Genomic DNA, 14525 nt, shown 5'->3' on the forward strand with positions numbered 1-14525 from the left:
CATTACCACAAAATAACAGAATATGTAGTGGTTTCAAATGACTCTTATCATAGTACCTGCAATGTTTTACCTAACCCCATAGTATGCGCAAGAATGCAACCAAGTCCCTTATCCCCAGACTTCACTTTCGGGATTGATTGTATAATATTTTCCCACATGAACCTTATACCTGCAACCTGCAGTAACAAGTAAATTGAGAAACAGAAAGCCACAACTATTATACAACTACAAGTACTCCGTGTAGTTTGCAGCAGGATGTAATATTTTATCGTAAAAAGAGAATGAAAAATTAATGCAACTTCTCGTTGGAAATTTATGTTTAAACAAAATATAAAATAGAAATGATGGTTGAACATGTCTTGCTAATTTGAAGATCCGATGAAAAAAGGGGGGAAATATATCAATATGGATGTCAAATTAAAGAATATAAACTTCTTGTTTTTTGTACAATTTGTTATCATAATTCATATATTTTAGATTCAAAAATAAATATGTTATTTATTTTTATTTTTATTATGAAGCTTTTCTGGATAAAAAATAATGATAGAGAATATTATCCTGTATCTGAATGTGTTTATCAATTAGTTATTAGCTAGTTAGTTCTATAGAGTTTAAATTGCTTTAACAACTTGTAGGAATGAAATAATTACATGGACCCTTGAATTTTAAGAAATATTCATTAATCAACAATAGTGAATGCTTAATAGGGTTGTTTTTAAGACTTTGAGCAAAATGTTTTTTATTATATTATAGATAAAGGATGAACAAATACGAATAGTATTTACCACACACAACTTTTATGGTTGAGTTCATATAACTCTTAAAACCAAATCCCCATAATTAACCTCATACAGATATCATGTTTTACACAATCCTACACATTAAATAGAATATGCATAACTTGTTAAAGCTCTCAATCACAACAAATTATTTGCATGCACCACCAAGTGGCATTATACCAAAGGGCCTTCGGCCTAGCAGTATGCAGGCTTTTGGCCTCCGAGGAGATCAGGAGTTCAAACCTCACCAAACGGTGAGGAGGGTGTGAGCTTATTTGTTGCATTTGTAGTATATAACTACTATATACTTTAAAAAGAACAAGTGGCATTATCACCATAATATTTGGGCAGGGCAAGGAATTAGCAGGCTAAAACAAAAGCTGGCAATTGAAAATAGTTTAATATAAGCATATCACGAGAAATAACCAATTATTGCTAATTCTAACTATTAAGAGAACTTGAGGACAAGATCAGGTTAAAATTTAAAAAAACAGCATTATTGGGAGAGTGTGACAACCCAGTTTTCATGAGACCATGAAACCAACTGTGAAAGTTTGGATGCACACTGTGAAGGTTTTGAGTGTGATTCTCATGAGGATTTGGCGTATTTTTTCATATGAATATTTGATATATTTTTCATGTTTTTCACTAGAAGATTCGGTTTTTTCATGTGAAGGTTTGCGGTTTTGTTGTGAAGGTTTGCTGTGTTGCAGCAAAGGTTTGGTGTCTTTTGCTGTCAATATCCGGTCTGTTATTTGCTATGAAGGTTTGACACGATTTCAAGAAAACTCGTCCAAGGCCTTAGATGTGGTCTCACGGGTCTCACAAAAACTAAGTGGTCTCACAAAATTCCAAATCACAGCATTAAATTAGCTAGCCAAACAAAAAAAGCATATAACCTGATGAGATTTCAATTTGATTGAGATGCTTGGGGGAACCCTCACAGCCTCCTCCTTTTCCTCCCTAACGACATTTACAATATAACCAGTTTGTGCATCACCTAACATGTCAACGGTAGCCCCTTCAGATACGGTTGCCCTAAAATTTGCATAATCCGTCTTCATTGATTTTAGTGACTTCAGACGCTCAGCTTCCAGCGACTTAAGACGCTCTTGACGTTCCTACCATGAAGTAAAATAACAAATGAAATGACTACCAAACACAAGATGTGCATGAGAGATCAACAGAAAAAATATAAAAGATACCTTTTCGATTGCAATTTTTCTTTTAGTATCTTCTCCTAATTCAGCATCATCAAGGATTCTACGGATCTTCTTCTTTCGTCTCCTTTTGCTGATGTTACACAAGAATGGATATTAAAAGTTCAATCTGACAAAGAACCTACGTAACATACTTAATACTTGAAAAGAAGCTAAGCATACCTAATGTGAACACGGATATTTTCATCTGACTCACTTGAATCATCAGAGTCATCCGAATCGCTTTCTGAACTTGAAGATTCACTTCTAGATATAAATGCTTTTTCTAACTGTGAAGTCAACGGCTGTAGGATACTCGGGGAGCAGCAACAGCATTGCCAACCAGAATCCTGTGCTTTTAAAAAAAAATCTTCGCCAAGATTCCTCTTTATACATGAAGTACAGAACAAGGTTTTGCATGCCCTACAACTTATTAAATCCTTGCTTTTTCCACACCATCCACAGAAACCCTCGGAACAATCCGGATCCTATCATATTAATCTGATTCAGTACAAGATAAAAGTTGTGTATTCCTAAAAAAACCACCAATCATATGGAAGATCATAACTACAAATGCATACCGTTTCTTTCAATTTTTCTTCTAATAGATATTTGCAGTTTCTGCAAACAATTACTTTCAAGAGTGGATGTGTATACACTTCATTAGCAACCTTGTCACAAGCGGTGCAATGAAATTCATCGTTCGGGTCATTAGTATCAACCGTGGCATCCCCGTTTCCTTGCTGATCAGATGGATCAAGTGTTTCACTCGCGCTGCACGGAGAAGTACATCCGTCCGCTGCAACAAGTTCGACATCAGCACTGTCAGTATTCATAGCCCTGAGCTTTTTGCTATCAGATAGTTCAACACTGTCAGATGGCCGTTTGGACCCAGAAAGCACTGCACAAGGACCATTACTCTTTTGATTTCGCAATTCAAGATCACTCGATGACTTGTGTTCGGTATTTGATGTTTGATATTCAATATCATCACTGATGTCATTTTCCTCGGCTTCCCTGATACCCTCCTGATCATATTTCAGAAAGGAAGAAATGAACATAGAGGTGGATAACCAAACTCGTTGAAATTTCAACATGATAAATGAACTTTTGTTTAATAATATGTAAAATTTAGAAGCTAAGAAAATATTCCGCCATGTATAAAGCAAAAAAGCACAGAAAGTGTGGGAAGAAAACACACCTGCTTTAACTTCTTTCTCTGTCTCTTTTGGTTCAAACGGAATAGAAGCTTACGGTCGATATTTACATCATCTTCTTCTTTAACCTGCCGATGGCAACAGCTTTTAGCCAGGCCAAGTATGTAATAATTTATAGAAACTTAAAACAGCCATTTCAAAACTAACAATCTAAGAAATAATTCCCTTTCTAACATTCGTCCCTAGGTGCTTCTCAAGATACTTGAATGAACTTTTAGTCTTTCCCCTTTTCATTGCAAAAGTATACTTAAGTTTGAAATCCTATTTTATAAAAAGAATTCAACAGAAAAAAAATAGCTTTCAAGAAGCACCTACACATGTGACAGTCAAATTCTACAACTATTACTGAATGGAGGCAGTATTACTTGCAATAAGCAGTTGATTTCAGAGTTAGGTTCTTTCAAAAAATACCAGCATATATCACACAAAAAGATAGAAATACAGTAGATATATCAAATTTAACAAACTCAGAATCATAAGAGACTAAAACTAGCAAAAAGATAGGACCCAACCAATACCATTGCACATCACATTAGAGCATCCACAATGGAGGTTCTTACGCGAACGTCCTTTTGCTACCTTTTAATGCCACATGATCGCCACCTCAATAAAGTTTCACAATGGGAGGTTCTTATAAGAACCGCATCTTTCCATTTTTTTTCTATAAATAATAAATTATATAACTTTATTTGTTTATTTATTTACAGAAAATTATATAACTATAATGTATACATATATAATAAAATTATTAAAACAAAATTCAAAATATAATATAATAAATAATACAAATATTTAAAACATAAACATAATTTTATGCTAACATTAAAATTTGCAACATTACATAGATATTAATCTTAATACTAACCAACTAACAAAACAATATTAAATATATATCACTCTTAATCGCGGTTCGATCAATTATGTTCAACCAAGTCTGCACGAAATTGATGATGAAGTTCATTTGGACATGGTGTTTCTATAAGCAATTTGACATATTTTTTCAAAGCTACAAATAAATTTACAATTATTAATTTACAACTTTCATATTAAATTTAATTTATAGATTTAAAAGTAGTTGACAAGTAATCCAAACATAAACATAACAAAACGAGATGAGTATATACTTTATATATTTATGGATGATTATTCATTACTTATAACTTAAAAGAAAAACTACAAGAAACAACAAATGAAACAAAAGTATTGATTTATATCTTTACATCATTTTTAATTTATATTGTTTGTAAATATGTTCTATATATTTTTTCGAACAATAAACTAATAATTAAAAAATAAATAATAGAAGTACAAAAACCGAGGCAAGATCTTGGGTTCTTGTTCAAGCATCTTGGTTTTTACAAAAACCTGCGACTAGGCACCGCCCCAGAGTGAGGTTCACCTAAACAAGAACCTCCGGTATGGATGCTCTAGCATTCAAATTTCCCTGAAGAAATACTCTCATGGTCCGTAGAATGATAATTTTAATATAAGCACAATGTATTAAGGAAAGCCTCTATTCCATATAAAGGCAATGAAACCATCCGGTGATTATGACATCTGGATGGTCATATGAAGAAAAATCAAGAAGATGATAACAACTAATATCTATATCTTGCATACCTTTCTGAAATTCTTCTTATGATCTTCAGAAAGATATAGTTCTCTCTCAGTCACTATAGCATCAGCAACAAATGGGTCGTTCAAGCTGCCTTCAATATCATCAATCTCCTCAACCTGAACATGGTATAAAGAGAATGATGACAAATAAACACAAATGTCTGGGTGGATCAAAAAATACCAACAGGATTTGGATGATCAGATCAAATGCATAGTGGATGCCTACAATAGAAGTACCAAATGATGATCCCCCCTAAGTACAAAATTCGCATGACAGCTGTCGCAAGTGTCTTCTACTTGTAAAGTACAAATACTCTATGAGAGATATGCCAACCACCCACTACCAACAAAAATGTGTTTTGACGTATGGTATAAAACCAAGGCAAGGAAAAAGGCGATCAATATTGTATAATATTAGATAATTAGATTTTGCTTTCTAGTAATTATAGTATAGTTTCCTAATATAGGTTACCTTCTATATATTAACAATTGTAATTTATTCTCAACCAAATGCATGATATAATGTCTTGAATCAGCTTTACATGGTATTAGTCATTTTCCCGTGACAAGAACCCTAGCCGCCACCCGACACCAGTTGAACGGCCTTAAACAACCTGACACCATCTTGCAGCTGTTCATGCATGTAGCTGTCGCCTGGAGCCGCTGCCACCTGAAGCCCTCACTGCCGCTGTCCGCCTGAAATCCAGCTGCTGCTGTCTGTCCAAAACCCTGCTGCCATTGTCGGAGTCATCAGCGACCAGCCGCACATCACAACCACTGCTGATTTTACTACTTGTTTTTCTTTGCCTTTCTGCTGGTGCATTAGGGAAAGGATAGCAAAACAAAACTCACACCTTTCACTCTTTACGGCTCTCTCATCTTTTACAAATTTGTCTCACAACTCTCTCCTCTTTCACAACTTACTCTCATGGTTTTCTCCTGTCTCACGACTCTCTTCTCTCACCGCTTTCTCCTCATAAATTAATTTTATTTTTTTAAGACTTGTAACTAGTAACTTATATGACTTTCATAGTTTGATATGGAATTATGTGTAGTTTGTAATGAATTTTATGATACGTTATGCATTTTTTTTGTTTTTTTTTGTTGAGGCATACACCATGGTCCACCTCAAGACATACACGCCTTGTGGTACTAAGAAAAAAACGCCTCACCTCACGTTTTCGTCTTTTAAAACCTTGCCAGCTATGCCACTTCTTTGCATGTAATAGAAACTCCTTCTTTCGGTTAATTCACTCTAATGTATGGAGACATTGCCGTGTTATTTCTACTAGTGGTTTTAAATTTTTTATTATGGTTGTTGTTGATTTTTCACATGCAACATGAGTTCTTGATCAAGTAATGTAATCAACTTTTTCCATCTTTTGTAATTTCTATGCTTATGTCAAAACCCAATTTAATGTTTCTTTTAGAACCTTCGATCCGGTAATGCAAAAGAACATTTTTCTTTTGGTTTACAAGATCATTTGATAAACATGGTATTATACATTAATCATTGTATGCCTATACACCCCAATAGAACGGCATTACTAGGAAAAAAAACTGTCATTTGTTAGATGTGACAAACACTATGATGATTGACTATAATGTACCACAAGTTTTGGGCAGATGTAGTTCTTATAGCTAATTATCTGATTAAATGCATGACATCTTCTATCTTTAAAAGAGAAGACACCTTTCTGCAAAAAAAAATCAAAAGGCACTTCTTTACCTCTAGCTCCTAATACATATGAATGTATATCTTATGTTCATGACCATCACCCGTCCTTGGGCATTTACATGTCAAAAAATTTTATTGTTGTTATAGTCTATCCCTTCGTAGATATTTTACCTACGTTAATGTCACCTTTGTTAAACCTACCAACAATTACAGTTCCTAACCCTTTTGAATCATTTGATACCCCAGTCTTAAGTATCCCAGTAACGGCACCAAAGGCTACTATTCTAACAGTACTGACCAATAATCGGTTCACAAAAGTGTATGTTTGATAGCATTAAAGACAAGTGTCTGATACTTAGAGTCCTTACTTTACACCATGATTCTAGAAAATCTTTTGTTCAACCACCTGATACACCTATCAAGCCCTGTAACCCACTAGTGCATCTTTCCTTGATATCCCAATTGTCATCCAAGAAGGCACAAAGCCTTGTACCAGAAGAGCCTACTCTCACCTAAGAGCATTGATACCTATCTAAAACTTAAGAGTGCTTACTTTTGCATCATGATTCTAGCAAGTCTCTAGTTCCACCACCCGATACACCTACCAAGACTTATGACCCACTAGGGTACCTCTCCTCGATAACCCAACTGTCATCCAAAAAAGCACAAAAGCCTGGTACCCGAAGAGCCTACTCACACTTAAACGTCATGTGCCTACACAACCATTGATACCTATATTTTTCCTAAAAACGTAACTGAGGCCCTTCATCAACATGAATGGTTTAAGAAAATGCAAAAGGATATGATGCCTACAAAAGAATCATACATAGGATTTGGAACAACTTCCTCATGGGAAGCAAAAAAAATGGGTTGTAAATAAAATATTCACAATAAAACTTAATCCTAACAATTCATTACACCAACTTAAGTGTGGTTAGTTGCAAAGGGTCATTCCAAGTCTATGGAGTTGAATACGCAAGACTCTCTCTATAGTGTCCAAGATGCCATTTGTTCACATTTGTATAGCCTTGAATTCCATTCATGGTCAGCCACTCCACAGTTGGATGTTAAGAACACCTTTCTTAATGGCATACTTGAGGAGGAGTGTACATAGAACAGACGAGTGGGTTTGTTATTGAGGAGGAAGCCTCGAGGTATGCCAATGGCAACATTCATTATATGGTCTAAATCCTTCCCCTAGAGCATGGTTTAGGAGATTTTCAGATGTTCTCCAAAAAGTTTGGTATGGTAGTTCACAATATCCTTTTGTGTTCTTTAGACACCATCAGGATCATCAAATCATACTAGTGGACTATGTAGATGACATTATTCTCAGCGAGAGATGGTAGTATTGATATTCCAAAGTTGGACAATTTCTACAAACTCCGTTTCAAGTTATGGATTTTGGATATATCTTCCTTACTTCCTTGGGATATCTGAAGTCTGACAAATAAAATATGTTCATGATATGCTCACCAAGTCTGTCATACTGCAGGGGATAGTCTTATGCTCACTAAACAACAACTACTTCCTATTGATGGAAATCCCATGGAAAAAACAGATTGATGCAAAAAAGAGCAGAAAATTAAACTATAGGACAATTTTTCCGCCCGATATATAATCCCTAGTTAGGGTCTTAAGTTGGTTCATAGTTGTTCCTTACACAGGTAACTGGGATGCAACATTTTGCATTTTGAACTACCTAAACACCACACCAGGCCTAGAAATACTCAATTCACATTAGAGCCACAGTCGATTGGGTGCATCCACTAAAAGATATATGGATGGATTCTGGCATGCAAGTGTGATCATCATAGCCACAGAGGAAATCAAGTTTCTTGGGTAAACAAGAACAACATATTTCTCCCTATCAAGTCTCGAGACATAGTACATAGCTATGGTAAAAGCGTCATGTGAAATGATGTGGGTAGGAACGAGGGCGGTATAAGGAAAATCACCTAGGCTTATCCGCATAAATTAAACAAAAAATAAATGTTTAAAAATATTATATGGATAGCAACCTTAGTTCGCTCCACCAAGTCAATGTTTGTTTTTGTTTTTGTTAAATATTATCCATAGCTTAAGTCCTAAAATATTTCAACAAAATAGTTTAAGTCCTAAACAATTACATCAAAATAGTTTAAGTCCTAAATTGTTTGTCTTATGCAATTTTAGCATAATAGTTCAAGTACTAAACAATTTCAACAAAAGTTTAAGTCCTAAACAATTTCAACATAAATAGTTTAAGTTCTAAACTATTTCAACAAATAGTTTAGGTCCTAAATATCACAACTCCAATAGAAATTTAACAATTTCAAAAGAAGTTATGAGTTCTAAACCCTAAAAAGTTAAAAATTGACTTAGCGAGCTTAATCGAGGGTGTGATTCACAAGCAAAACTTTCAAGAGCATGAGTGAGGCGAGTTCATGAGTGAGGAGTCGTGAGGCGAGTGCGTGAGTTTGGAGTCGTGAGATGAGTGCATGAGTAAGGAGTCGTGAAGCGAGAAATCGAGAGTTCTAGTTTGTAGTGTGAGCCAAGAGTGGGTATTTGGTAACACAATGATACACTCTCAGATGAAAATAAAATGAAATTGATATTGCAACTCAATGATTAATGGTTTCCAGCAATTCAAGAAACTGGGGTCTCCCTAGGCCTACGCTAAAACCAGTGTTTACAAATCAGACACACTCTCCAATGCCCCTCACACCTTTAACAGATTACTCCTGCTACTTTTCCTTTTTTACCCCTTGTAACAGAATAATAACAATTCTATGGCTGGTCCAGTATTTTGATGCTTGTAATAGAATACTAACAATTCTGTAGCTCAGCTGTCTGGCTGAACCACTACGTTGGATGCTTGAAGGAAGTGATTGGCATGGGGCTACAAGAGGGAGAATTCTAACAATTTTATTAAGCATGGAACGACCTCATTGCAATTGAGCTGGGCAAGATTTAGCTTCTGACACAATGTAGTTCAGTTCTATACTGTCAGAGAGGAAGAAATGTACTCGCAAACAAGTCCTTACAACTTTTCATATTAGTCCAGCCACCAAAAAGTCAACCAGCACCCATTTTGTCCCACTCTAACACGATGGTTAACTAATTGTAACCCACTTCAGTGCTTTCCCACCTCAAATTGATCAATGGAAATTTCTAGGATTACTCAGAGTCATTTGCCCTCCAGCAGCAAACTTGCAACATCCTCTTGCAAGATAAAGATATAAAAAAGCAGCCGAATGGTAAAAAATTGAAGAGTCAAAAAACAAAGACAAACAATGGTGAAGAAAAAAAGAAATGAAGCACACGTAAATCACTGCCTCACGGCGGAAAACAAGAAAGCTAAACCAAGAACTGCAAGTATTTTACCTCATCTACACCAGGAAAGTTGAGTCCCAATTCCGCAGCTTGTTGCGGTGTACTGGCCAAGTATACAGAAGCCCAGCTTTTGCTTCCAAAAGAAGTATTATTTGTTGATGAAGAGCACAATTCGTTGAAAGACGACCAATCTACATCACGATTGGTTTCTTTGTCATCTTCAGGAACAAGACGTTTCCCAAGAAACCCACTAGCACCTTCCTCCAAAAGTTTACCATGATGTCTGCCAATTCATTTTGACCGACATAAAACTCAAAATTAGTGAAATATGCTAATTTTATGGGATAAACATCAGCTTAAAAGCCTGTAGAGCTCCTATAGTAAGTGAAATAAATAAGCTACCTTCTGACAGGCCTGTGAGTTTGCAGATACTTCTCAGCATCTGCAATTGACTCAGTAGCATCACCAGTAACCTGCGATCCAACCCAGTGTGTCCTATTTTTCCATGCTTCTGTACAGCATCCATTTGGGGCCTGGCTCTCTATCCACTTATAAAGGCTTGGGAGTTCAATTCCTGCACCATCAAGTTGCTCCTGCAAAACACATTAATGTCAATCATCAGTAACACATTTCTTCTATATTAGCTGCCTTATATATGAAGGAAGCATATTCCCAATATATATAAAAAATATAGTAAACCCCCAGATAAAATTTGCAGTCAAATGAGCACCACCACAAGCCCAACTATAAATATGACATGTAAACTAACTATAAGTATGGTGGAAAGTTATTGGTAGCCCACTTCTACATTCATAATCACAACCATGTTTAATGGGATGTTGCACAATGCCTAGCTGCTAGTGAAAATTTACATATTTTCTGAAAATGGTACTTTTGAGCATGCACCAATATAAAAGACATACATATATTGGCGTAGAAAGCACCAACACTTCTATGAAGTCCTCCGCAGAAAAGGGTACAAAAATGCAACAGAGCTAGGATATGTGTCCAACAAAGCGGACAAACACTGGAGATGTTTATAGATTCTGCAGCTAATGACACATCAAAGTGTAATTTGTAACCTTTTGGGAAGCAGATTAAACAGAAAAGAAAGAAGTTTGTGGGAAATTGAAAAAAGAGGGATGAAACATGACTTTGACTTCAATCTTCTATATTTCTTCCATTGTAATCAAACATGAAGCAGAGAAGGCGCAAGACCACATAATTTTTTTTTTCATGAGATCGGGCCCTACATTCAGTAGACGTTAGTCTTCCATTCTTGAATCTTCACTTTTTCTTCTGTGTAGTTACACCATCTCATGGTAAGCCTGTATTGAAGTATGTACTAGAAGTCTAGAACTCCAGAATTATTTACACGAAACCCTTTAGTCTTCCATTCTTGAATCTTCACTTTTTCTTCTATGTCATGTCTAAAATCTTTTGCTTAGACCATACATGGATGAAATGCAATTCAGTCCTTGTTGACCAACTCTTTTAGGTAACTGGATAGCAAATGGAGCAATAATTTCATGTGCAGGAATGTAAGTAAAAGAGGTGAAAGTCATTGACCACTTATCCATTGTGCATATAATTTTGACTAGGGTCGAAACCTAAGCATTTGATATAAACATAATAAACACAAACTTTAACCTAGCAATGCCTTCTATCCTTTAAAATTTTAATTACTAAAATAAGAATCAAGAGATTGACACAAGATTGAAGGATCAGACCAACAAGTGAGCACTCTCTGTTTCAAGGTCATCAAGCTCGTCTTCCCATTTATCTCTGAGAGCTAACATTTCCTCAGCAACGGCACTCTCAAGCTATCCAAAAAGAAACAATGGTTAGTCGTACGCAAAAGTACCACAAGTCTGCAATTAAAGAGATAAGCAAGCACAAAGGACAGAAAACTAACAGCTTCACCCTCAAGAGATTGTGCTAACTCTTCCCGCACTTCAACTTCCACTTTCGCTAGTGACTCATCTTCAAGAGCTTCTTGGGCCTCTGCCGCCTAGTTTGCAGCAGTAAAATGAAATGAAAAAAGAAGAGGAAAATCCAACCTGAAAAAGTTTCTAAACAAGCAAATATAAATAAATACCTTACTCTCAACTGTCAAAAGCTCAGCAATTAGCCCTTCAATGTCTTCATCTGTAAGATGTGGCTGCAAAAGGACAAAAATAAATAAATAAAAACTAAAATTTGAAGCTCATAACACTTGTAATGGATAATCTGATATGCATCTGTATATATCTAAGCATGTTCACTAATCAAGTACAGAATCTTACTTCCTCCGCCACAAAATAAATGTTCACAATGAAAAAGGCAAAGAAATTTAGAATGTTTACTCATTGTACTTTTTAATTAACTAAATGACGATTTTACCTTAATGATAAGGGATTAAAGAACTTCTCATCTCATAATTAAGAATAGAATTGGAAAATAGATATTGAAAGTGGACACTTATTTTCGGACAAACTAGAATAGAAATGTGGACACTTGTTTTGGGACTGAAGAAGTATGTATTTTCAGTAAATGAGTGCAAATTAGCATCGCCTTGCCTCGAGATGCATCGCATCATCTTGACCAGATGTTGAGGGTTCATCGTTGTCACTGTCATTGATGAAAGAGTCACTTGATGTACTGCCAAGATCTTCTTCCTCTTCGCATTTATCTGCCGCCATCAATGATGTAAAAGGTATACAGTTATTTTTTAACCTGCAATTTTACCTAAAGCCATAAGAAAACAAAGCTATGAGATTATAATAAATCAGATCCTCAAAACATGCAAAACAAGGTCAATCATAAAACAGGAAAATCATGTCATCCATGATCATGATTCATGCATGATGTAAAACTGAAAGCAAATTGAGTGTGTGATGATGGATGAACCTAGCCAGAACAGCTTGCAATCACACACACGGACACGCATCAAATCATAAATAACATGTATTGTGAGTCTCTAAATTGAGTTTTTATCTTTGTCCTTTGGCAGCCACCCATCACTGATGAAGACATTGAAGGGTAGGCTAACTGCTGAGTTCTTGAAAGGTCATGATTGCATTCGTCCAAAGATACTTCACTTAAATACTAGAATCCTATTGAATAGGAGACAGCTAGATACTTTCCTGATGTACTAAACCTCCAAAGATATTTAACCTAAATACTACAACCTGATCCACTATTATTCCCAATAACACGAATGAATTTCTTAATAGTTCATTTTGATATCATAACATTTATTCCAAATATTGATTACTTGAAACTGAAATCTCTATCAGACTTAATGGGCCTGGATTTCATCAAACCTAAAAGGGTTTAAGAAAATACTGATTGCTGATTAATTAAATTGGCTGAAAAAACGACTTTTGCATCATTTCAGTGAATGCCATCCTCGTGCTCCTCGTGCCTCGCACCTCAAAGACCGAGCCACGTGCCCCATCAAAGATCACGAGCCACTAAAGTTGTTCCTTTGATGTGCTTCTATTAGTGTGGCACGTGTGGCAGGCTACAAGGAGAGTTACACCAATCTAAATTGACTTAGGAACCAAACCTTTTCGCACACATGAGAAAGTAACATACATACTGCATATAATAAATGAGCCCAAAAGTAGACCATGGGCACCAACAAGAACATCATGTGACGAAAGATTCATCAAGATTATTTGGCAACTTATTTAAATCAAAACTCCATCTGCTCCACCATTAAGGCCCACGTTCCCAGATTTGCTGCGAGCAATAAACTTGACTACATTGTGTGATAAGATTAAATGGAGCTTCGTTTGTGGCAAAGCTTTTTCTACATAACGGACACTAATTGTGCAACGCAAGGAGTAACACCATATTAGACAGTTAGATATTTGTGGTAACACCAAAATCTGAGCATATCTCGCTGATGATATCAACAACCTTCTCTCCATTGATAAAAAAGACACGTCACATGAAATGTTGTACCCTTAATACAATGTAGTCAATCAACCACAAACGAATCAACATAAGTTTCTAATCAAGGGCGTACCCATATCATAAAACTTAAAACCCACAAGTTAATCAAGTCGAAAGTTGAAAACAAACAGTTCAAACGAAAAAAAAATACCTAAAAAGAAGTAACCATTGGTTTAAGCTCCTCCAGTATTCCTGTTCAAGCATACGTCGTCATTTCGAAGCATAAACAACTCAATTGCAGGGCTACAATTAAGTACTTCTATAGTTGAGCAATAAGAACACCAACTCCGATCTTCAAGTTTGTATGTCTCAACTGTAGCAAAACAGTAGCAAGCAAATAAGTCTGTTTCGATTTCCCCCTTGTGTGCTTATTCGATTTTACAATATGGAGGGAGGGATGGAGGGTTTTTCGTTTCGCTTTCCCCCTTTTCTCCTCCCCTTTTATCAAATCGCGCAAATCGGCGAGATTTACATATCTTTGAAGAAATTACATAAGCCATCCTTCAACTATTTTTAATATACAGATTTCGTCTTCTAAAACCAAGATTGATTAGGAGCTGGCAACTATCCACAGTACAACACGTGTCATAATCATCGGTTACATGAATGTTGTAACATATTAATCATGGTTTATGAATGTGTGATTAATGATGAATAATGTGTCAAGTCATATCTATATTTATCATGAATATGTTATTCATTATGAATAGCATTACATATTTGTCATAAATGTGTTATTCATGATGAATATTCATTTGGAAAGAGGGACATATGGTGC

The 14525-nt window shown here is 35.7% G+C and overlaps 1 protein-coding gene across 11 annotated transcripts in view; it reads right to left on the reverse strand.

Annotated features, from left to right (window-relative positions):
• Positions 1-14169, reverse strand: part of LOC112523559 (protein CHROMATIN REMODELING 20) — a 28959-nt gene extending 14790 nt beyond the window's left edge. For 7 of the 11 annotated variants that reach the window (XR_003070281.1, XR_003070280.1, XM_025133208.1 and 4 more), the window contains exons 1-14: positions 13899-14169; positions 12364-12520; positions 11904-11966; positions 11721-11816; positions 11536-11628; positions 10208-10398; positions 9857-10088; positions 4816-4929; positions 3180-3263; positions 2560-3006; positions 2162-2466; positions 1985-2072; positions 1679-1900; positions 57-176 (exon numbers count right to left, since the gene is read on the reverse strand). Coding sequence is in view for 9 of the 11 variants with exons in the window: in XM_025133208.1 (XP_024988976.1) it covers positions 57-176; positions 1679-1900; positions 1985-2072; positions 2162-2466; positions 2560-3006; positions 3180-3263; positions 4816-4929; positions 9857-10088; positions 10208-10398; positions 11536-11628; positions 11721-11816; positions 11904-11966; positions 12364-12520; positions 13899-13951 (2265 nt within the window). In the remaining 2 variants the exon portion in view is untranslated. Of the gene's footprint in view, positions 1-56; positions 177-1678; positions 1901-1984; positions 2073-2161; positions 2467-2559; positions 3007-3179; positions 3264-4815; positions 4930-9856; positions 10089-10207; positions 10399-11535; positions 11629-11720; positions 11817-11903; positions 11967-12363; positions 12533-13898 lie in introns of all 11 variants that reach the window. The other 4 variants (XM_025133211.1, XM_025133213.1, XM_025133212.1 and 1 more) reach the window with 4 other exon arrangements.
• Between the last annotated feature and the right edge of the window lie 356 nt (positions 14170-14525).

This window comes from Cynara cardunculus (assembly GCF_001531365.2).
Source record: "Cynara cardunculus var. scolymus isolate 2C chromosome LG 12, CcrdV1, whole genome shotgun sequence".
Taxonomy (NCBI): Eukaryota; Viridiplantae; Streptophyta; class Magnoliopsida; order Asterales; family Asteraceae; genus Cynara; species Cynara cardunculus.